Source organism: Leucopleurus acutus (genome assembly GCF_964270905.1).
Source record: "Leucopleurus acutus genome assembly, chromosome: 10".
Classification (NCBI taxonomy): Eukaryota; Metazoa; Chordata; class Mammalia; order Artiodactyla; family Delphinidae; genus Leucopleurus; species Leucopleurus acutus.
In genome coordinates, this window is record NC_139153.1 from 38601801 (window position 1) to 38626024 (window position 24224).

A 24224-nucleotide genomic window follows, 5' to 3' on the forward strand; every position below is an offset into this window, starting at 1 on the left:
AGAAGAGAGACTTCAGCCCCCTTCAGGATTCAGTCACTCAGGCCTTGACTCCCTCCACCCACAATGAGGTCAGAAAACAGAGTAAATGCCAAAGAATGTCAAACTGATTTTTCTCCTAAATAAGATCACCTGTGAGGTCAAGTCTCCTGTAAGGGTGGAAACCAAAGCAGGGAAAAGAAAAAGATCCATGGCCTTGACCCCTGCTCCCTTGGATACCAGTGCCTGTTGCTGTGTGGTTAACTGAGGAGCTGATTGGCTGGCAGGCATGGACATACTTGGGGTCACACAGCTGCATGCAGACCTCAGCTGGCTTGAGGCTCTCCTTGGTGGTGTGCTGGGAGCTGGCTTCCGCTTTGGGGGTTCAAGGGGGACTTGGCGGGGGGCTTCCCTGGTGGTGCAGTGGTTAAGAATCCGCCTGCAAATGCAGGTGACACAGGTTCGAGCCCTGGTCCGGGAAGATCCCACATACCATAGAACAACTAAGCCCGTGTGCCACAGCTACTGAGCCTGCACCCTAGAGCCCGCGCACCACAACTACGGAAGCCCACGTGCCTAGAGCCCATGCTCCGCAACAAGAGAAGCCACTGCAATGAGAAGCCCGCGCACAGCAACTAAGACCCAACGCAGCCAAAAATAAATAAATAAATATTTTAAAAAGGCGGCAGGGGACAGACTTGGGGGAATGCACAGCCTCACGCCAGGGATGAGGTCCCCTAGGATCTCTTTTGGGGCAACAGACCCAAGGATTGGGGTCAGTGGTTTGGGAGTGGGCCTGGACCCAGAACTCAGCCAAGGGAAGCTGCAGTCCCGTCCCTGACTCCCAGGGCAAGTAGGACCTGGCTGGCCATGCCACAGGCCAGGTGGCTGGAGTCAGGACTTGTATTCTCCAGCCTTCATGGCTGGCTTGGCATTCTGGGGTGGGGGTGGGGGGATGATTCTGAGAGGCTCTGAGTCGAGTGGGAGGATTTCCTGACCTCAGGAGGAGCTAGGGGGCTGCCCCGAAACATGGTAAGGGGTTATTCTAGGTCTTGGAATCTCCTACAGCCTCAGAGGATCCAGTCCTAATGGGGCCCCCTCCCCTTTCTGCACCTGGCATCTGGGCCTCCACCCACCTGCTGAGGGTGGGAGGTCTGGCCCAGGGGAGCTGGAAAGTGGCTGCAGGCCAGGGCTGGCTTCTCCCCACAGGGTCTCCCTACATCCTTCCCTCTTCAGAACTCTCTCTCAGAGCTTGTCTCTTTCTCTCTTCCCAGCCATTTCCCCACCCACCCCACCCTCCCAAATGGGTTAAAAATAGCCAGGCTGCTACCACATCAGTAGCCTGAGCAACTATTTGGAGTGGGGTGGGCCCTCTGGGAGATGGATCAGCCTTGTGGTGGTCCCCACTGGCTGGACACAGCCTACCTCAAACTGGGATCCACAGCTTGGTCTGGGAGCAGGAGCCTGGGCCCTTTGCCTGGCTCTGCCTCAGGATCCTGAGCCTCATAGAAGCAGCTACCCATGGGTGGGGTCAGGAAGATGGGCCTTCTTAGGCTGGGAGAACGCTGGGGGACACACAGCCAAGGAGCACTGAATCTCTGGCTCTCCTCACCCAGGGATGCAGGACGGCTGAGGTACAGCCCTGAACAGTTCTAGGCAATGGGGGGATCCCCAGGAGTCACCTTCATGGAGTCCCTCCTGTTGGGGTGCAGGACACCTGGGATGCACCCCCCTGCCTACCGCCCCCCATGGCTGGGAATTTCCCAACCAAGAAAGACAAGGATGAATTGAGAGGCCGCCCCCACCAGTGCTGGGACAATGAAGCCTTATGCTCTCAAAATCAGAGCAGGGGTAGGAAGGCCAAGGGCAGGTGGGGGCCTAGCTGTCTGCACCCAGGGAAGTACTGCTTGCCAGGAACCCACCCAGACCCACTGCCAAGCCGGGTACAAGGGGATCCTGGCCAGAATCCTGCGTGGCCCACTCAGGGAGGGAGACGCTGGGTTCATCAGGCAGACAATGCCAGCTCCTCAATGGTCCCTCTGTGCAGGGTTCTCCCTCAGGACGGAAGGAAGGAATCATCTCTGTCTCCCGCTTCCTGCTGGGCGGATATCAGGGCACCAGAGCTCCCACCCCGCCCGCACATCTGGGGTTCAGCGGGATCCAGGGCTGACCGCTGAGGGCAGGAAGGGATCCTGGCTTGGACGTGGGATTCTGTTCTCCTTGTCAGTCGGCGATCCTCAGCCCTCAGTGGCAGGAGTAGCAGGAAAGGCCCGAGGGACTGGGGCGGGGACGGGGGGTGGGGGCCGTTGAACTCCTTCCGAGGGGGCGGACACAGCCTCTCATCTCTCGCCAGGACTCGGGACCCCGAGGCCGAGGGGAGACTGGCAGGTGTGCGGAGGCGGGGTCCCAGGTCCCCGGCCCTACCCTCCCACTCGCCCCGCCCTCTCCGCCTCCGCGGCGCCGACCCCGGCCCAGGCTGCTTTGTCCCGCCGAGGGCGCGGAGCCGCCGCCGCCCTACAAAGCTGCCTTTGTGCCCGGCGGCCTCCGCAGGACCCGATGACGTCAGCCTCCGCGACCGGCCCGGCGGGGCCCAGCACGGGCTGCTGCGCCCTCTGGCGGCCGAAGGCGGAAGAGCTCGCCTGGGAGCCCCGCCCAGCGAGGGCCTTTTACCGAGCCCTTCCCACAGGCTCAGAGGGCTGCAGACCCCTAGGTCCAGGTGCCTTGCCTGGAGCTAGGGGCTCACCCCACAGGCACCCCGGCCCTATCATCTGCTGCTCCCTCCTCCAGCAATGCACGAGCACTTCCCATAGCCTCATGGAAGGCTCTGCACTGAGAGCCCAACGTAGCCATAGCCCTGCATCTATCCAGCTGCCCTGCCGGTGGCTACAGTCACACTGAAGTGTAGCCACCTGCCTGTCCCTACCCTCCTCAGGTTTGGAGGGGGACCTCTTGGTCAGAGACCTTTCTGAACATGTCTCAAGGCCCCTGCTGTCCTCAACTTTCTGTTTAGTCAAGCCCAAGGGACTTCAGTTCTGGGCAGGGCTCTGGGCAATGTCTCAGAGCCCTGGTAAAGGACCCAGGAAGAAGGGAGGGTGTGCAGGGGGCTGCAGCCCACCTGGCTGTGTGGCCTCAGCAACGCACACTATCCCTGGGCCCTGGGCCTGGGAGGTCAGAAGTCACATTTCCTTCCGCACTAGACTCATTGGACACTCCTCCTGCTCCCAATGTGGAAGAATCCCTTAGGAGAAGAGCTCCTTAAGAAATCTGCCCCACTGTTCCAGAAGGCTGCCCCAGACCCAAGACTGCAGAGGTGCTGAGGGAAGAGGGGGAGACATGGAGGCCCCAACATGTAAGATGACTAGTCCAAGGGGGAAAACTAAAGTGGTAAGTACTGGGCCTGAGTATGACCTGCGAGCTGAGTGCCCAGGGCCCTGCCACAAGTGAGGATCCAGGTCCAGACTACCATCACCTTGGCACATCTTAGCCTGGGTCTCTGCCCCCTGGAGAGAAGAATGCCGAGCAGTTCTTGGTATTTTTTCTTTCTACATTTTATTATTTCAAACCAGGTGAACAATTCCATAAAACATGTGAAAAAAGCAAGGAAGTGTTCAACACTGAAGGACCCGGGCCTGGGGTGAGGGCATGAGGGGCGTGGCCCCTCAGCAGGCAGCGGCGGTTCCTAGGTTAGCGCTAAGGAGCTACATTTAGGTTAATGGAGCCAGGGCCCAGGGCCGCTGGGGCGGGGCCCTCAGTGACGTTGGCAGTTGTCTGGAACAGCCCTTGAAACCAGTTCTGTAGAGGGCAGGGCAGGGGCGCCGCCCGCACAGGGGGCAACCAGCAGAGGGATGGGTGTAAACACGCAGACACACTCAAGGCACGGAATCATGGGAAGGGGGTTGGGTGGGTGCTGGTCAGGACCTGACAGTTTTAAATAGTTTTTCTTCTAAAAAGTTTTCTAGGTTTGCAGTTTTCTCTCTCTTTTTTTTTCCCTTTGCCTTTCTTTTTTTTTTAAAAAAAAAGCTACGAGAATGAGCCAGTGGACTGTGGTCTCCAGGAATGGTGGCGTCTCACGCTTCTTGTGCTTTTTCCTTTGGGGCCTCCGAGTGGCTTAGGGGGAAGGGGTTGGTGGGGGCAGGAGGCTCCCTGTAAACATTTGGACTTGGGTTGGGTCAGGGGCTGATGCTGGGCGAAGCCAGGGGTCCCAGGCTGGAGAAGTGGGTGCCCCTCCAAACACAGGCCTTGGGAGACTCAGCATGTGCTCCCCTCCCCCATCACAGAACAAGACAACAGTTAAAACCAGAACAGATGCCAGGAGGGGGTACGGTGGCCGTTCCCTGCACCTGGGATACGGGCAGGCTTCAAACAGGGAGGCCTGTGGCAACCCTTCCCCCAAGTCTCTGGAGCTGAGGGAGGGGAGAGGGGGAGCCAAGAACAGAGAGAGGAGAGAAGGGGAAAAGCGGCCAGGGGGACAGGCGGGGAGCGTGGTCCTCTTGCCCCCATCTTCCTCAGGGGCTGGGGGGAGCAGAGTCGGCGGTGGCCCTGGAGGTGGGGGACAGTCAGGGCATGGGTCGGGAGGGAGGGAGGTAGCCAGTGTGTGTCTCTCCTCCCGCCTCCCTAGACAATGACCCTTCTCCTTTTACCCCACCCACTCGTTACCAGGGACACAGTGCCCGCCCAGAAGCCAGTGTGTGTTGCTGGGTTACGTGGGGGAGGGGAGTCTGTAGCACTGGCAGAATCCTCCCCACCTCTCCCAGGGCTGGTGGGGCCAGCCTCAGACCAGGGCCCTCAGATAGGTCAGAGGGGAAGACAGCAGGGATGAGTGCAGAGCTGGTCATACTGAGTGGTGGGCAGCTGAGGCAGCTGGGCCCCCTCTGTCATCTAGATCCTTCAGGCTAGGCCAATGGCCTGGTGGGTGAGAAAGTGAGTTTTCTCCAAGGAAAATCGGGACAGCCCTCTAGTTCTGTCCCAGGACACAACCAGGCATTTCTGCTGTCTGGACCAATGGGCAGAACGGAGCCCAGGCTTACCTGTGCCACCTCCTCAGTGCCCTGCATTCCATCGCCCTCCTGATTCAGCACCTTGTGCCTCCCTCCCCTGGCCCTCTGGTCTCCTAGCGGGTTTCCAAGTTCACCACCCCCACCTGGACCTTCCCCAGCCCCAACCGTGTCCCTTCTCTGGGCTCAGTGGCCCCACTTTGTTCCTCCCTGCCCGGCCCCCTCTGGCTCACCATCCTGCCAGGCCCCGCTGCCCCTCAGAAGAGGCCGCAGTCCTTCAGGTTGTTCTTGATGATGACATCGGTGACAGCATCGAACACAAACTGCACGTTCTTGGTGTCAGTGGCGCACGTGAAGTGCGTGTATATCTCCTTGGTGTCCTTGCGCTTGTTCAGGTCCTCGAACTTGCTCTGGATGTAGCTGGCTGCCTCATCGTACTTGTTGGCCCCTGTGGGAGACAAAATGGTGAGGACTCGTGCTGCATGTGCGGCAGGCAGGCCTGTCCCATAGGTACAGCGAGGTTCTATGCGTGTGAACTGACAAGCATATAACATGTGACACTTGTGAGAGGGCACAGGCACGTCTGAGTGTGCAAAGAGGGGCACCTGATTGTGTGAAGGAGGATGCTCAGTGACGTACAGAGTACATGCCTGAGTGTGTTAAGAAGGGCCTTGGGGTGTACAGACACAAGTATCGATATATAAGCCTGTGAGGCACCAGCCCTTGCGTGTGTCCCACAGTTACCCTTCTGTCCAGCGGGGGGCGCCCGTGGGCCACCTGGTCACCACCAGCTCCTCCCCAGAGGCCCAGACCCCACACCTGTATACTCAGGGAAGCAGATGGTCAGGGGGCTGTGTGTGATCTTCTCCTCGAACAGGTCCTTCTTGTTGAGGAAGAGGATGATGGATGTGTCCGTGAACCACTTGTTGTTGCAGATACTGTCAAACAGCTTCATGCTCTCATGCATGCGGTTCTGGGGGCAGGACAGCGCCTTCAGCACCAGCCCCCGCCCCCACCACTGCCCCCACCCTCCCCCAGTGGCCTCCGGGCCTCTCACCATCTCCTCGTCCTCAGCTAGCACCAGGTCATAGGCGCTTAAAGCTACGCAGAAGATGATGGCTGTGACGCCCTCAAAGCAGTGGATCCACTTCTTCCGTTCAGACCGCTGACCACCCACATCAAACATCCTGCAAACACAGCACCTTAGCTCCAGAGAAGGGAGTTCTGGGAGAAGGTCCCTGCCCCATTTCACAGGCTGACCGACTGAGGACAGAGGCCTGCTCAGAGTATGGCGGCTGCCTCCATGGAATCATCCACGCTGGCCCACCTTACCCCTGGGGTTCTAAGCCAGGGCACATCTGGCCCAGCAGGGTCAGGCTGGTCAGCAGGGTAGGCTGCCTCCACATGGGGCAGGGTCAGCAGAGGCTGTGAGCTGCTGGCAACCACAAAGCCTTAAGAAACTTCAGAGTGGGGCTGCGGATCCTGGACCAGCCCTCGTTCCCAACAGCCATCGGCAGGCCCTGGAGTGAGGATCTCTTCCCTGTCACCCGCAAGGCTGGCAGCTCCTGCCCCATTACCCTGCCCACACGCTCACTCACTTGAAGTGTAGGTCTTTGAAGGTGAAGTGCGTCTCCACGATGCCCGTGGTCTTCACGCGAGTCCGCAGCACATCCTGCTGCGTGGGGATGTAGTCACTCTGTGCAATGCGCTCCAGGTCATTCAGGTAGCTGGGATGGGGAGTGGGGCATCAGTGGGGGCCACCGGGCCCCGTTCCCTCCCATCCCCTCATTTCCCAGGCATAGCCCTTGTCTCTTTAACCCTTGCCTGTACTGCATTCACTGCTCAGATGAGGAAACCTGCACTAGCACCCCTGCCTCCTGCCTGTGGAATGGGCCTAGGAGGAGGGGCAGTTCTGTGGCTAGCCAGCCAAGCCCCAGCACCCAGGTCTGAGGCAGGCCTGCGTCAGACAAGATCCAAGGTGGTGGAACTACAGGTGAGGGCAGTGGGAGGGGACAAATTAGTCCTTCAGTGAGAGATTCAGGATGCTAATCGGCGTAATTACGGCACCCGTCACAGAGCAGGCTGGCATGTCCTTCGATGCAGGGCTGGACAGGTTGGGGCCTGCCAGGCCCAGTGGGCTCTTTGCCCAGTAAAATTTGGGCTCCTCAGGGGGAAGGCATGAACACTCGCTTGGCGGGGGTCCCAGGGGCTCCTCATTACCAGCTCTCCTAATTAGTATCCAAGCTGCCCCGGCCAAGCCCTGAGACCAGCTCTGCTGCCTGCCTCAATATCCTTGCTGTGTCCTGTGGGTTGGGTCCAGGCCTCCCAGCCACTGCCCAGTACCAGTGTCTTGCTCTTGGGGCAGGGCTGCTGGGGCGAGCCCTTGGCTCCCACCAGCAGCTAGGCCAGAGGGAAATGACCTCAGAGACGCAGAGACAGAACAGAAAAACAGGAAGGGCTATGGGGAACCATGACGCATGTGCTGTGACCTGCAAACTGTACCCTGCCCCCTACTGAGAGCCTCCAGCCCAGAGGCCTCATGGTGGGTTCCCCACTAGTTTTTCCCTTGTCCCCAACAGGTGGGCTCACCCCAGGGACCCACTGCCCCACAGTAGTCTTGGAGGATTGCTGTGAGGAGGGGCTGCAGTATGCCTGGTCCCTGGAGTTTTCCAATCTGCTCCCCACCTCTGGGTGATCTTGTCATGGCATAAACCTGCCTGGGAGGGCAGGGCCCATGTTCACTGCTGAATCCCCACACCCAGAACAGTGCTGGGCACAAGGTGGGAACTTAATGTCTGGGGAATGAAGAACGGGGATGAGGATGATGGAGGAGTGGGAAGTAGCTGGAAGGTGGCCCTACGCTGCCCTCCTTGAGTATCCTGGGCACTGAGATGGCAGTGGTTGATAGGACCCACCCCTTCTTGCCTCCAGGACCCAAAAGCTCTGCTGGCACTGAGCCTGTGACCTCTGGGGAGCACCCCTGCCCCCACTGTGTTTGGCTGTGACTCTGCAGCTCCTGTGGGGGGCGTGCACTCACAAGTGCATTCAGGCCCCGGCGGGGAGAGTGGGGCGGCTGTCCCTGTGACTGGGGCAGGGCTCAGGTGCCATGGCCAGGCAAGACCGGCCTCCACCCACCTTCACAGAGGTCCAGCCCCTCTCTGGGTGGGCTCAGGATGGCATGGGCAGTGGGACTGGGAAAGCTGTTCAGACAGAGGGACTGGCTTAAGCAGAGGTAGGAGAGGAGAGATGAGAGTACGGGGCCAGCAGCCTATCTGGGTGGCACCATCTGTCTGGATGTCCCTCCACAGCCCTGCACTAGGCCAAACCCCAGATCACCAAGACCTTGGCTGACAGTCAGCAGCTTCACGAACAGAGGCTGGCAGTATCTTTTTAAGGGTGCTCAGGCCCTCTGGTTCAGGCTATAGTCCAGGTCTCCCCACACTGCACCCCCAGCCCAGCCCCTTGGAGTACTCACTAGGCGGCAGAGTCGTTGAGCTGGTACTCCCGCGAGCGGCCAAAGCAGGCCTGCACACCGTGGTCAGCCCAGAGCCTCCGGATGACACCGGACAGATCCTCAGGGAGCACGCCCTGTTCCTCAGCCGTGCACGACAGTGCAAACAGCTGCCTGGCGTCGTCCTGGGCACAGCAGTGAGTGGTCAGCTAGTTGCAGGAGCACACCCCCACCCCACCTGTCAGAGGCAGGGAGGCCTCCGGAATGAGGCCCAGATTGGGGTGTTCTCAGCTTCCCCAGGACAAGACTTGCCCTGAAGCCTTATGGGAGGGAGGCAGGGTTGGGGAGTCCACGTACCGCACGGGAGGGGTCAGCAAAGTCAATCTGCAGATTGCCCATGGCTTTAACAATGGCCATGATGGACTGGATGGTGTTGCTATAGACGACTGCCCGGTACTGCCGGCATTCCTCCTCTGAGTAGCCATCCTCGTGGATGATCCTGGCAGCCAGGAGTCAGGGGTTAGAGAGTACAGGGCACAGGGACCTCACATGGCTGCCTGGGGCTGCTGGGGCCTGGAGAGACCTACTTCAGAAAGGAGGAAACTGGACTTCCCTGGTGGCGCAGTGGTTAAGAATCTGCCTGCCAATGCAGGGGACACGAGTTCGAGCCCTGGTCTGGGAAGATCCCACATGCTGTGGAGCAACTAAGCCCGTGCGCCACAACTACTGAGCCCGCGTGCCACAACTACTGAAGCCCGTGTGCCACAACTACTGAAGCCCGCGTCACCTAGAGCCTGAGCTCAGCAACAAGAGAAGCCACCGCAATGAGTAGCCCGTGCGCTGCAATGAAGAGTGGCCCCCACTCGCTGCAACTAGAGAAAGCCCGTGTGCAGCAACGGAGACCCAATGCAGCCAAAAATAAAATATAATATTTTATATATATAAGAAATATAATATAATAAATTTAAAAAAAAAGAAAGGGGGAAACTGCCTCTAAACCACTCGGACCTGAGGATGGATGCTGCCTCTGGGAAGGTCCTGGACCTGGCTAACACGGCTGGGCCTATACTTGGGCTGGGTATACTGGACCCAGTACAGGCCCAGAGGAAGAAGAGGGGAAATCAAGGTTTGCAGGCTGCCTCCCGCACACAGCACTTACTTCATCTGCTTGACAATGGTGCTCTTCCCTGACTCCCCAGCACCTGGAACAAAGGGTACAGTTGGTCAGGGAGCAGGCCCAGTGGGGTTACAGAGGTAAGCCAGCCACGTGGCCTAGAGGCAGAACTCACCCTCCCCATCAATTGCACAGTGAGATGGAGGCAGTCAGGCCTGGTGGGCAGCAGAGCTACCAGGGGTGCAGCTGGCAAGGCCACAGGGGTGAAGGCAACCTTGGCCACCTGGATCCCATGGTGGACTCACTCCAGGCCCTCGCTTCCCACAAGGTCCATTGCCCACCATGGCTCCCCACTTCCCTGGTTGAGATCAGGGGCTTCGGCTGGAGACTTGAGGCTCAGGAGTCACCCTGTCATCCTCACACATGCAGGCTTGCCACTCTGCAGCTAGTGCTCCCCAACATGGTGCCTAGGCACAGCTAGCAGAGGAGCCCTGCTCACTCCAGCGGGGCAGCAGCCCTCTCTCCCTCCACTCTGAGCCGCAGCTGCCAAGGGGCCTGGATCCGGGCATGGCGTCATACCGCTGCCTCCCAGACATGGCCCAAGGCCCAGCGCCCTGCTCACTGGGCCCATGTCTGCTCTGAGCAGATAGAGACCAGGACTTGGGAAACATGCAGTCACTCACACACACACACACACACACACACACACACACCCCTAGAGACCAGGACTTGGGAAACATGCACACACACACACACACACACACACACACACACACACACACACACACACACACACACACACACACACACACACACACACACACACACACCCTACCTGTACTGACTCGAGATGCTTCCCTGCAGAGCCCCATCCCGTATTTCTCTTTGGCCATTGCTGAGGGATTTGCTGGCTCTCTCTCTTGTGACTGTCATATCAGCCCCAGACATAGGTACTGTTTCTCCCATTTTACAGACAAGGACACTGAGGCTCAGAAAATTAAAGTCTTGGCCCAAGATCATGTTGCCAGGATTCAGGAAGGCAGGGAGACATGTACAACGATGATGCGTGGCCTGCTCAGCCCTTCTCAAAATGTGGCTCAGATGCTGCAGGATGATGCCTTGGGAGGGTGTTTTTTTTGTTTGTTTGTCTTTTTGAAAGCAGATTTCCAGGCCCCATCCCAGACACACAGCCAGATCTTGAGGGGTGCAGGCCAGAAATCTGCATTCCTCAGGGAGTCTGCAGGGAAGTGTGAGACCACTCAACTCCTGGCCGGGGGATGGAAGGGGTGGAGGCAGGGTCCCACCTCTTCCCTTTGCCGCTTGCTCCCTGTCCTGAGCTCCAAGTAGAGCGCACCTCAGCTTGGCCTCGCTTTCCCTCCCAGCCTTTGCCCAGACTGTTTGCTCTGCCCCGTCACCGCCAGGCATCTCCTCTTGCCAACTCCAGGCCTTTGCCCGTGCAGTTCTCTTTGCTGGGCACACCTGCCCCATGCCCCACCTGCGTGTGTCCCAAGCCTCCTGATCACTGTGGCGGGTCTGTCCCTCTGAGCAGCTCAGCAGGGTGTGTGGTGGGGTCTGTGGGGAAGTCACACTTGAGGACTCTGGCCCCCATATCCCTCAGGGTTGGTTAAGACAACCTCAGAGGATGAAGGGGCTAACACACAAACTACCACGAGCAGCAATAACATCAGCAATGATGATCACAGCCGAGCTGTGAATAGTGCCCCCTACGTGTCAGATGCTATTTTACGCCTATCACACCCACTAAGTAACCTCACAACAAGCCCCGGGGGTAGCTCTACTCTCACCCCCACCTCGCAAATGAGGAAACTGAGGGACTTCCCTGGCAGGCCAGTGGTTAAGACTCTGTGCTTCCAATGCAGGGGGCACGGGTTCGATCCCCGGTCGGAGAACTAAGATCCCGCAAGCCGCAGGGCGTGGCCAAAAAATAAAATTTAAAAATTTAAAAAAAATTTTTTAAAAAAGGAAACTGAGAGAGGCTGCTGTCACACAGTTATAGCCCCTCTGCAGGTGGCTCACCCTGCAGTGTTGCATGCCTGGTACTGTGGCTGGGCCACACAGTCCCTGCCACTGGGTTTACTTCCCAGGCAGACACAGGTCTGAGTCTCTGCAGTGCCCTCGGAGAAGCAGCAGACCCTGCTGAGGCCCCTGCCTGCATCCCCCCTACCTCCCACCCCAGATCCACATTGACCAGGAGGAAACTGAGGTGCAGCTGCGGCCTTCACAGCTGTGAGCCTGGGCATGTCCACAACGCAGGGGCCTCCCTGAGAAGGCCTCACAAACGCCACCAGCTGCCTGGAATCACTGGGCTTGACTGTCCCAGGCCTGCTTCCCAGGATAGGGGAGCACTGGGGGTGGCACAAATGGGCAGGCTCTGGGCAGGCTGGGGCACGAGCCCCTCTATCGGTCCGGCCCCTGGGCACTAGAGGCCCCAGTCCCAGTGCATTCCCCTGGGTGTGGGCTTTGGTCAGTGGTAGCATCCCTCCCTTTCCCTTGGGCTGTGCATGGCAGGGGAACAGCTAGGACCCCTCACACTAACACTTCCCACCTGCAGAGTGGGGACATGGGGAGAGGGCCTGGGAAGGCCTGATGGTGATGCCTAATCACTGAGGCCCTTTCCCCAGGGCCCAGAATATCCATGGGGCAGGGAGGACAGCACTGGACTGGCTAACCATGAGGGCCAGGTGACCGCCTGGCTGTCCTTCCCACCTAGTTACTTGCTCCCACAGAGCAGGAGGGAGGGAGCACATCCTGGAGCAAAGGAAGACCCAGGAGCCACAAATCTCAGCCAGTGCAAGAGTGGAGGCCAAGGATACAAAGTGATGGGTCAGATCGATCATGCCGTCCCCAGCCAGGCGAACTGAGACTCAGAGCGGGTAGATCTCCAGGGAGTAGGGGACCACAGGTGAGGGTGACTTTGGGACCACCGTCCACCTGAGGCACCAGTCTCCTTGTCTGGCCCTTTGATTACTCTCTTGGTAAAGGGTGTGGGCCACTCCATGACCCTGCCCAGAGATGGGGATGACAGCACAAACTTGCTTTGCATCTGATTTTCCTAGCTGCTGCAGACCTGGCAGACACTGAGGTTCCCTTCCCTGTCCCCTTCGAGCCTCAGTCTGCCTTCCTCTCCCTTTGAAGAGTTTGGAGGACATTCTCTGCCCCCTGCAGGGGTCATTGCAGAACAACTCCCATTTGACAGGTGGACAAACCAAGGTCATGGAGCCCTCATCCCTGGAGTCAAAGCTGTCCCGTTGTCCTTCCAGCAGCTGTGACTCAAGAGGGAAGGAGTTAAGTGGCAGGACAAGGGTGTGATGCTGGCAGCCAAGCAGGAAGCAGGGGAGAACACCAGGACAGAATCAGAGGCATGGCCCAGGAGCAGCTACAGCAGGTCAAGGGACAGAGGTGGGTGGGGCCACAGCATGATATCCCGGTGGACACCCTGGTTCTTGGGCAGCCCACAAGCTAGATGCCCCAGGAACTCGTTTTCCATCGGGGCCTGATGATGTTCCCCTGTTAGATAGGCTGGTACCTGGAGTGGAGTTTGCTTGTACCTTGCTAATCCTGGGCACCCAGTTCTCCCCACCCAGCCCTGCACCTTCCCTTCAGAGAAGGGGGCTTCACTAGCTGGATCCGGATTGCTGCAAAGGTGCTGGGTGGGGGGAACTCAGCCAGTAGAAGGTGCCAGGAGTCTCCTACCCACAGCTGGCCCACCAGGCGTTCCTTCTCCAGCTGAGACCAGAGGGACCCACAGAGGATCCCTGGGGTGCCCTCAGTGTTCCCACTGGGCCATACCTCTTCCCACCAAGGAAGAAACCTCTGCAGCCCTTGCCCTGGGGCGCAGCTGCTGGGCCCCCAGCAGGCAGGCAGTAATTGCCGAGATGTGCTGGGTGACAGCGGCTGCTCTGCATTAGAACATCTGCTTCCACTCTGGGAGCGCTGGGCCCCAACGGAGGAGGGAACAGATGGGGGAGGGGAGAAACAACGGCTCCACCTGCCTGAACAAGGCCAGCAGGGCCTCTGCAGCAGAGACAGGGCCACTGGTCCAATGGCTTGATGCTGATCCCAAGCCCCAACATCAGGTCTCTGCTGTCGTCTATCTTGAACCCTCTACCTCCCAGACAAGGCTTTGTCCTGCAGGGAGGCCCTGACATGCCGCTTTCCTCTCTGGCCCCACTTTCCCTTCTGCAGAAGCTGTGAAGCCTCGAGTGGCCAGCAGGCCCATCTCTCACTTTCAGATCCTCTCCCAGAGGGAGGTCCAGACCTGCCAGAGCCCTGGTGTCCACCCCGATTCTCCCTGAGATCTCCAAGAGCTGCAGTCCTATCCTGCCCTTCCTCTGACACCTCATCTGTGAAACAGGATACCACCATTATCTCGTCCGAGGAGACGGGAGAGTGCCCGGCACACCGTGAGCATTCAGATCAAAGTTATTATCACTATTTCTTTTACCCTTTGGAAGATGACAGATTTCCCCAAACCTCTCATTTCCTGCAACCCACAGTGACCACGCTGCATAGGTCACTGCAACCGCAGCCTGCAGAGGGGCCTGCTGTGACCATCTCATTTTGAAGGCGAGTTTCTGAGGCTTTCAGACAAAGCACAGCACAGGGCAATGACCCAGTGGCTAAGAGGCTGACTCAGCAGTGGTGGTTCCCTGGCGGGACTTGTGTAACCTGGGACCAGAGTCAGAGCCACTCACTCCTTTGCTGGCTTTTTGCTCTTAGTTGTCACTTCCCTTCACAACCCGGCACTTCTCCACAGCGGGGTACTCCTTCCCGTCCAGCAGCCTCACGGCAGACACTGCTCACTGGCTCTCCTCACCCAGAAGGCTGGGCAGGCTGGGTAACAGGCCTCCCCGCAGAGGCTTTTGTGCTGGTGGGCTCCCCTGGAACATGTGGGGCTTGGGAGAACAGCCAACTGACGTGGCAGGCCTGAGGGCAGAGATTCTCAGAAGCGGCAGTGGCTGGGACCACAGGGTAGACGGGCAGCAGCCCAGCTCAAAACCCACAGCACGGGCCCGCCCCCTAGCCCCCACCACCCCCCTCCCAATCCCCTCCCCTGGCCTACCCTGGGGGGGGCACTGGGGGAAGGTAGGGGTGAGCCCTGGGAAGCCCACCCCGAAGAAAGCCCTGGCACCACCTCCCACGGTCATCCCTGGAAGGTGCCACGTCTCCAGCGCAGCCTGCGGTTCTGGGGCCCCATAGCTCCCGCCCCTCGCCTGCAGCCTTAGGGTCCCGTCCCGCCACCACCAGGGGGAGCCCGTCAGCCAGAGACCCGGTGGAGGAGGTGGGGGTTGGGCGGCGCAGAGGAGCGTTGGTTTCTGGAAAGCAGCCGCGGCTAGGGGCAGCTGGGGGAGGTGCCGCAGCCGTGGCCCCCTCCCGAGCCTGGGAAGCCCTCGGCCGCAGAGACGCGGCACGCCAGGGAACAATGGAGACGGCAGGGAGGGGCAGAGGGCCCCGCCAGACAAAGGCCCTCCAAGCCCCGCCCCTGGTGTCTCTTCCTTCCTCCAGGTGCTGCTCTTTGGCCCCCTCACTCCCTCCAAGGAGGCTCAGCTGGGGTCTGGCACTGTGAGGGGCCGGGCAGTGGGTCTTGGATGGAGCCTGTGACACCGCCACCCACGTGCGTGGCCTTGGCTTCCTCCAGGTGCCCCAACAAACCCGGAACCTCCCTCCCTCCAGCCTCTGCCACTTGGGAAGCCTCCAGCGGCTTCCGCGGCTTCATGATGCCCATCAGGGAAGCACCAACAACCAGGGCCTGGCCTGCTACTGCCAAGTCAGAGCTCTCTGTGCAAGGGAAATAGGCCTCGGGTTCTGCCAGACATGGAGAGGGCTTTCCAGGGCAGGGCTGTGTCTCCCTCAGTGGGTCCTGCCCACTGTACAGAGAAACTGAGGCACCACGTAAGGAAGACCACCCTGGAGGAGAGGAGGCCCTGAGACCTGTGCACTGTCGGCCACTCAGGCTACAGGTCTCACCCTCCACAGGAGCCAGGCGGTGCTGGACAGGGCCCAGGTCATACAAGGAGCCAGGCCATTGGCACACCCCTCTTCTTGAGGCTTCTTTGTTTAAGAAATCGCTTTGCTGTTTTCAAAGAATCTGAATAACCCCTACCTTTCTTCCTGATTCACTGTGGTAGACCCTGGGTGAGATGCCCATGCCTGGGCCTCAGTGTCCCCATCTATGAAATATACCCCTCAGGGGAGTGTGCCAAGCCCAACGCCTGCCCTGAGCAGCCTCCCCTGGGTCCTCACACCCACCCCAAACTGTCCAGCCCAAGCGGGCAGTTTGCCTATGTGCTCACAAGCCATGGACCGTGCTGAGAATCAAGACATCACAGGGCACAAAGAGAGGAGAGGACAGCCTGAGGCACAAAGTGAGGAAGACGGGGGAGTGGGCGCTCTGGGCCCCGAAGTCTTGACTGGCCATGAGGATGCATGTTCTCAGCTTTGTGTGTGGCCTCATGGCCCACCGACGCCTTGATGCTTCTGCTGCTTCTGCTCTAGCTCTCCTAAGGCTTTTAGGCTCCTCAGTTCCCTAGGGCCTGGCCTGACAACCCAGAGCAAAACCCTGGGAACCTCTGTGGGGGAAGGCAAGGCAAGAAAACTTGGATTTTGGAGGCCAAGTAGCATGAGGACCGGCCTCACCACGTCTCATGCTGTAGCCAGCCCACACCACAGACATATCAGTCTCCACACAGTACCGTACACGGGCTTTGCTCTTAGTGGGGACCCTCTGCTGAAACACTCTTCCCTGCTCCTCATCTGGACAACTCCCAGTCTTCAGACCAGGCTCAGGGGCCCCCATGCTGGATTCTGACAGCCTCTGAGCTTTCCTCAGGCCAGGTCTCAGTCCAAGCCTGCGTGCTGTGGGAAGCACAAGCGTAATGTTAGGGGAAGAGCGAAGCGCTAAGCTGCCTGACTGTGACCTAAGTATTCCCGTGAGGGGACGTGGGCCAGATGTATTAGGACGAGGTCACCCCATGGCCACACAGCAGATTCCTGGCTTTAAGCAGGAAAAAGATTCACGCACAGAGTCTTGGGTCCCATCCTCCTGGGCAGATGGTCCCCTTTCAACCTCCTAAAAGAAGAATTGAGGCCCCCCAGGCATATGCAGAACACATGAGCACCCAGAGCATCTGCCTGTCATCCTGACTGAGCAGTTCTTGCCAACTGGGCACAGGCTCCTGAGGGGTGACAATAGTTGGGGGCAGGTGCTCAGGGTCACTACCTGGGTCGCATTTTGGTGTCTCCACTTATTGGGTAAGTCACATGATGTCCCGGACCCTCCGTTTCTGCATCAGTGAAATGGATGTAATGTCAGTCCCAGCCTCGCAGGGTTAAATACGATGAGACCAGCCCTACACGAGAGTCATCAATCAGAGGCAGCTGCTATCACCAGAGGGGAAACTGAGGCCCAGTGAAGGCACCCCCAGGCCCAGTGAGTAGTGGGGTGGGGGGAATCCTTACGCTGGATCAAGGGCCCTCTGTCTACCCCCAGGCAGGGGAAACCCAGAGTGAGCTAATCCCGGGGCTGCTGCTCCATTTCCGGGTATTCATCTGGGCCTGCAGCCGGCCTTCCGGCTTTGGAGGGCAATGGCTGCTCGGGAACATAGAAGCAGCCCTCTGCTTTCCTGCTAGCCCCCCTGCCGGCGTCCCTCTCCCAGCCACCACTTCCTGTGGTCAAAGGAGGGGCCTGGAATCCTTCTCAGAGGCGCCACCTTCTCTGAGATCTTGGGCCCAGTGGTTGCTGGGACAGGACAAGGGACAGAGCTGTCTAGATTGACTCCAACCCAGTGACTACCAGTAGGGTCGCCCACAGGCATATGCAGATAAGCCTGCACAGGTGGGGCTCACCTTCTAAATCCCCCAGTTGAGCTGGCTCACACTCCCCACCCCAGTGCAGAGTGTGAGCGGCTCTCTAGCCTCTTCCCCTTTTGGGCTCCTCCTCCTCCAGCTGCTTCCTCCTTTTCCTCTGGTGTGGACACCACTTCCCTGAGAGGCCCAGCCCTGCCATGCAGACTTCACTGCCCCTCCTCCAGCCCGGGGCACAGTAGGTGCTGCCATCAACACCCCCTCTGGATATTCTGAGGCTGTAGCAACCACGGCACCCCGGAATGCTCCGAGCCATAAGGACACCTTCTCAACAAGGCTTATATGATCCCACCTCTAGGCTTTGGTTCAAACTGGCCTGGCATTTACTGTCAAGCCTTGGAAGTGTACCCAGAAGGCCAACACTGAAGGTCCAGCCCAGTTTAGGGAATGTGTGGTTATTCCAGGGAGATTATTCCTCCAACCACCAAGATGACCATAGCCCCAAAAGCAGCATGGGGTGAGGGTGGAGTGTTTGGGGTTTAGTAAGAACAAGAGCTACAGGCTAGAGAGGCTGGGTGGGGCTGGGCAGAGGGGGCCCCACCCTGCACCTGTGGCTGAGGGAGGGGCTTGCCTGAGAGCAGCAGGTAGTAGGGCCACCATCAAAGGGCCTAGTCCTTGCCCTCCCCAGGGCATTCTTAGGCAGGCCCATCAGCTGTGGCCTGGCCAGAACCTGTTAACTCCTTTCCCCCACTGAACTTTTAGGTTAGGACTCCTGCCCTGAGATACTGGGAAGGTGAGATAGAAGCTGGCCTGCACCCTGCCCCCATCCTGCTGGGGAGACAGCACTTAGGCTCTGGGTCGGACTGTCTCGTCCTCTGCTGGGGATGTGGTGAGGCAAGGCCCTGGTCCCTCAGAGGCTAAGGGCTTATGTGGACAAAGCTTCCTCCATCCTGTTCTTGCCAAAAGAATGGGTGGCTTCTAGTGACAGAGACCGAGAGAGACACATCTAGGGACTTAGATCGAGGGCAGGGTGTACAGGACCAGTGTGCCTGCCTCTGGCCCAAGCTGTCCCAAGTGCCAGCCCCTGCTCTGCTGGAGCCTAGGGACCTCACTGGGATCCCATCAGGCCCCACCCCCAGCTACCTGCTGTCACTTGCTGGGCAACTGGGCAACGTTTGCAGGCCTGGGTATCGATGATGTTACCCAGTGACCCTGCAGCTCAGGCCAGCCCAGGGCCAACCCTGGGCCAACCCAAAGAGGTCCTTGACCATGCCAGTCCCCATCTGGCAGCCTAGGCTCCAAGTCAAGCACCGTGGGTGGCTTAACGCTGCCTCAGGTCCTGGCATGGAAGCCTGAACTCCCCAACTGGCTTGACTTCCACCTCTGGCCACAGTGGCAGGCATTCCCTCTGTCCTTACCACCCGCTCTGACCTCTGTCTGGGGTTCTCCAACCCCCAACCCTCCTGGGATACCCTCAGCTGAGCTCCAGTGTCACTTCCTTTGCAAAACCCCCCTTATTCACCCAGTCTCCCAGCTCAGGGGTATCACTTGAAGGACCCAGTTTCACTCCTATCCTAGAGGTACAACTTTTCATGTTGGCTGCACCGACATTGGAGTCATGGGCAGGGGCTGAGCCCAGGGGGCCTGAGCAGGACCTAGGCAGAGGGGGTCACTCCCTCTGCCTACTCCCTACTCACTCCCTCACTTGGGAGCCCCAGCACTGCACTACCGACTCAGGAAGACAAAGCCTGGCTTAGCCTGGGGGAGGGGTGGGAAGAAGAGACTCTGAGGCCCAAGCTGCCCCACCCCCCATTCAAGTGCTAATGAATCCAGCCTGAAGGCGGGATAGCAGGATAGCGGGATGGTGGGATGGTGAAGGCCACAGCGAGAATAGGGAGGCTAGAGGCTGGCCTGGGTACCAGCCCACGTGGTACCCAGGCCCCTGACACAACCCCAACCCTAGACCCCCAGGAAGGTGGCTCAGTCCCCAGAGGTTGGGCCTAAGGTCCCCAGGACAGTGTGTCACTCCAGATGGCACCCAATGTCTGCAAGCCTCAGTCTCCCGCTTGCTGTGAGCAGCTGCCTAAGGCAAAGGGAGGGGGTTCCCAGGGGCTCCATACTGTAGCCAGGCAGCCTCCAGGCTGGGGAGATCCCTCCCCACCAAACTCTCAGCTCTGCAGGAGTCAGCAGAGGGTCCCCCACCTGTTTTCACACCCCCAGACTTTGGTGTACTGTCCCCACAACACCTGTGGCTGTAGGCAGGCACTGCGTCGTCCCAGGTTATGGATGGAGAGCCGGTCACCTACTAGGATTTCACCTGTCACTGGGTTTCTCAGCCAGTACACTAGGTGGAGCTGGGATTTGAACCTAGGTCTGTGTGACCCCAAGAGCCAGTCTAAGGAGGGTGAGCCCTCCTCCCCACAGGCCAGGAAACACCCACCCAAAGGCTTGGGAACCAAGTTGGTCCCTCTGCCCCCAATGCCTGACCCTGGCAAATGTTGCTAATTTTTCAAGGCCACCCAGAGTACCCCTTCTCCAGGAAGCAACGCCCCTGCATTCATAGGCATCATTAGACTCTACCCATTACCTAGCCAGCCAGGATCCTGGGCTAGCCCTTCCCACTAACTCCAGCTACACCAAGCCCCAAGCAGCAGCCCCAGAATTATTTATCCCTGTTCACGGATGTTCGCAATAGTTTCACTCTTTCCATACACACTGAATAGGCACCTACAGTGTGCCACGCCCCTTGTGAGAGACACAGACGGGACAAAGGTCACAAAACTCCCTTCCTTTTCATTTGATAAACCTAATTGAGCCCCTGTATGTGCAGGCTCCGCACTGGCCAGGCCAAGAACTCCTGCAGCATTACTCTGGTCTGAGCCACATGACTATGGGGCAGCTCCAGCCCTAAAAGCTAGACAGGCTCTACTGGAGTGGTAGAGACAGCGGGCCTGCAACAGTCCCCAAAGAGCCTGAGCTGAAAGGAAGAATGTAAAGCCAGTCTCCCATATGAACAGTTGGAGTCCCTACTGTGTGCTGTGCCCTCTGACAGGCTGCACACTCGTCAGCAAGAGATCTGCATGGAGTGGGATAAGGGCTGTCTCTGAGGTGCCAGCATAGCCTGATGAGACCAGGAGGAAACAGCCTGAAGAACTTTTCCCTCAGTCTCCCAACCCCCCAGTCCTGGTCATTGGCCCTACACTGAGCCCTTGCCACCTGCCCATGATATGGCAGGCGATGGCTCAGTGACTGCCATCTTGCTCCTCCATCTACCCATCCCCAAGACCAAGTTCACACCAGTAGCACTGCTTTCATTCAACAAACAGACAAGAAGCACCCAATAGGTATCATGCTCCATGCTGGCACAGAAGGCTCAGAAATGAACAGGACGCAGCCCTGCCCCTGTCGCAAGGGAGGGCAGCTGTGACCTGGACAAATACCACACTCTGATGGGGGTAGCGCTGGGGGGGTGGGGGCGGGGGGCAGAGGAGCCTTGGAGAAGGGGGTCTGTCAAAGAAGGATCCTGGGAGGCGATCCCTGAGCAGAGTCTTGAAGAACGATCAAGTAGGAGTGAAACGGCAGAAAAGTACATCAAGGGAAGGGAACAGATACAAAGTCCCAGGGGCAAGAGAGAACTGCTGTATTTATACCCTGAAGCCTTCCTGGGGCCAGCGATGGGCACTGTCTCTCCCTTCTCTGTAGACTGCCCACACGAGCCCAAACAAATCAAAGTCACTCTCTAAACACACACACTCTGGTTTACTTTCCCCTAAGTGCCCAGCCTGAGGCCCCAAATTCTACCTGGGGACAGCTGGTCAGTCAAGTTGAACTGGGTGGAGGCAGGGGTATCAGCAACTCTGCTCCCCCTACCAAGCTGCCGGAAAAAACCCTCTCACCAGTTAGTGTGTATCACATCTGCCTTTGCCCCGGTGACAGTGACAGTGACTATGTCCGCTTGCTGGCGGGGCAACCCAGGACGGGAAGGAGCCAGTATGCGGGTGGGGCAGCAGGCGTGGTTCTGGCTGGGAGGCAAGGTTGGCAATTGCCCAGCCTGAGTTCCGTTGCCTGGACAGGTCTTTCCGCTACGTGGGACAGGCACCCAGCTCTCTGAAGCTGCCTCAGCTAGGCTCCCATCACCTCTTTGTACCTGGATAGGAAAGGGATGGCCAGCCAGGATCCTCCTCCAGGCAGTCCTGGCAGATTGAGTCCTCAATTTAAGGCAAAGTTTGGTCTCCCAGCCCCTTACAGTGCATCCTCTGCAGGGTCTTAGCCCCCACTCCCCACTCCCAACAGGAACCTCCACGAGGTCCCTGTTCCCCCCATCCTGGGCACAGCACTCCTCTGGCCCAAACCCAGGAAGCCCATTTCACAGAGAAAGCAAAGGCCAGAAGGGCAGAATGCTGAGATGGACTCCCCAGTCTAGAAAATGCTGAGCATTTCTAGGGAACCCTGCACCCCTGGTTGCTGCCGGCCCAGCATGGGAGGGGTGGCCAGTCCTAAAACCTGAGCCCGGCTCCATGCAGCAAAGACTGGTGGAATGGGGTCAGGACACAGAACAGGCCAGGAGCCCCATGGCCCAGTCCCACATCTTCTCGGGCACTGCCATAACTGCAATCGGCCTGGGAAGGGGCTGGCTAGAGACCCCCTGGCCGGGCACTGGGAGGCAGCAGTACCGGAAGCAGTACCCTCCCCAGGCCCAGCGGGCAGCAGCGATGGGCATTCCGCCGCGTCGCCACCCACTCGCTGCTGCCGCTGCCGCACTCGCAGCAGAGACAGGAAGAGGCAAGCGCCCAACGCAAAACAGCCCAGGAGGCTGGGCCGCCGCCCCTTCCCGCCCCTTCTCTTCCTCCCCGCAGTGGCAGAGGAGCGGATGCCATTTTGAAACCTCCGGGGCTGTGCCCCTGAGGCCAGGCCCCCAGGGACAGTCAACAGATGGGCCCAGGATGGAAGACATGCTGTCCCTCGGCCATACGCTCAGCATGAAAAGCCCCGCTTTTCACAGCCTGGGGACCCCACGCAGCTCTGGGGCTGAGGGGCCACACCCCCCCCACATACAGGTCCAGCCTCCAATGCTGCCGCGAGGGCCTCCCTCAGCCCCATGCCTGAACCCCCCCCAAATCAGGCCACCACTGGGCACCACACCTGTTCCCAGGGGGAGGCTGGACTGGGACAACTACCAGGCCCGCAGCCTCTGCACAAATCCACTTCAGATGCCCACCCCCAGCAGGCCCCCAACTACTCAACCAGCTGGTCCACCACTCACAGGGCCTCAAGATCCGACAGGCCCACCCACCCCCGGAGGCCACTTCCCAGGCCTTTGGGCCCAGAAAGGGTGCGGGAAGACTAGCACCCATCAGCATATCTCCTTGGCCCGCCCGCCGGGGGCAGCAATATGTCGGCTGTCTCACCACTTCCACTTCCCCCCACCCCTCAAGCAGCCACCATCTTCCCTGGCCTTGGAGGCGACGCAACCCAAACTCCACACTCCCTCCTACTCCCAGATGCCCCCCTCACTGGCCCAGACAGGGTTTAGAAACTGGGAAACAGATACCCAGCAGAACTCCCTGGGAAGCTTGAGGCCAGGTCCCCTCCCCCAACATGACCAGTGGAGCCTCAGTCCAGCCCCTTAGAGGTCTGGGGCCAGTCCACTCAGCCCGGCCCACCTGGTGTAGGAGGGTTGGGGGAACCTGGAGAAGGCCAGAGTGTGGGAGAGGACTTAAGAGTAGGGGAGCAGAGGGTTTGAGGAGAGATGTGTGCAGAGAGGGAGCTGGTGGGCCAGATGCAGGGAGCAGGGGTCTCTAAAGGTTTGGGGGTTCTGGCTGGAGAGAGAGCTCATAAGCAGTCATCCCACTTGAGAGGTCCCTTGGGGTCAAGGTGCACAGGTGGAGAATATTGGGTCCAGAGTAGGGATGGGGCACAGAGGGAGAAGGAGGGAGTGACTGGGGGCCTGGGAGGGGCCCTGGAGACACTCATGCCCAATAGGAATAGGGGGAGCAGGTGAGGGAACAGGTGGTGCCTGAAGGTGGGGGCCGAGTGGGATTCTGGGGGGTTGGGTAAAGTCTAGGGAAGTATGAAAGGACAGGCAGGGGCTCTGAGGATCTGCGAGGTTGGTCAACAAGGGTGGATGGTGAAGCAGAGTTCTGGGCAGCGAGTGTTGGGGCACTGGTGGCTGGATTTGGGGGTTTGGGGTCTGGAATGAGTTGAGGATGTGATCTGAGAGTCTGGGCTAAGGATCAGAGGTCTAGGCCAACCCAGAGTTTTGATCCATTATTTGTATGTCCTTGCCAGGCGGGTTTGGGGGGTTCAAGTCCAGGTGTGGGGGGTCCAGGCCGAGTCTGAGAGTTCGAAGCCCTAGTCCTCAGGTCAAAGTCGGGGATTTGGGCGGGGAATCGGGGGTCCCAGCGCAGGGTGCGGCCTCACCCAACAGCAGCAACTTCACCTCCCGCGCCGCCTTCTCTCCGTCTTCCCGCAGGTTCTTGTCGATCATCTTGGAGCGCTCGGCCGCCGCCTTGTCCTCGGCGCTCACGGTGCAGCCCATCCCGCCGTCCGCCGGCCCGGCCGCTGCCCGGCCCCCACACGGCCCCGGCCCAGCTCGGCCCCGCCCGACCCACTCTGCTCCCGCCGCCGGCCCTCTACGAGTAGCTCCCAGGTCGGCAGTTCCGAGCGTCTGCGGGCGGTGCCTTCCAGGCCGCCGCGCACGGACCGCAGGGCGGGCAGGGGGTGGGGCCGGAGCGAGTCAGGCCCGGGTCTGGGACGGGGCGGGGCCGGAGGTGGGGCCATATGAGATTCGGGGCCGGTGATTGGCGAAGGCGAAGTCAGGGCGGAGCGAAGGCGAAGTTAGGTGCGGCCCAAGCTCGGCTCGGGC

The 24224-nt window shown here is 59.3% G+C and overlaps 1 protein-coding gene across 1 annotated transcript; it reads right to left on the reverse strand.

Annotated features, from left to right (window-relative positions):
• Positions 1-3936: 3936 nt before the first annotated feature.
• Positions 3937-24000, reverse strand: GNAI2 (G protein subunit alpha i2). The gene is made up of 9 exons (XM_082848069.1): positions 23780-24000; positions 9581-9623; positions 8779-8920; positions 8446-8606; positions 6569-6697; positions 6028-6157; positions 5790-5943; positions 5204-5418; positions 3937-4515 (listed from the first exon to the last, which is right to left on the reverse strand). The coding sequence occupies exons 1-8, from the start codon at positions 23895-23897 to the stop codon at positions 5228-5230; spliced, it is 1068 nt and encodes a 355-aa protein (XP_082704195.1). The 5' UTR covers positions 23898-24000; the 3' UTR covers positions 3937-4515; positions 5204-5227.
• Between the last annotated feature and the right edge of the window lie 224 nt (positions 24001-24224).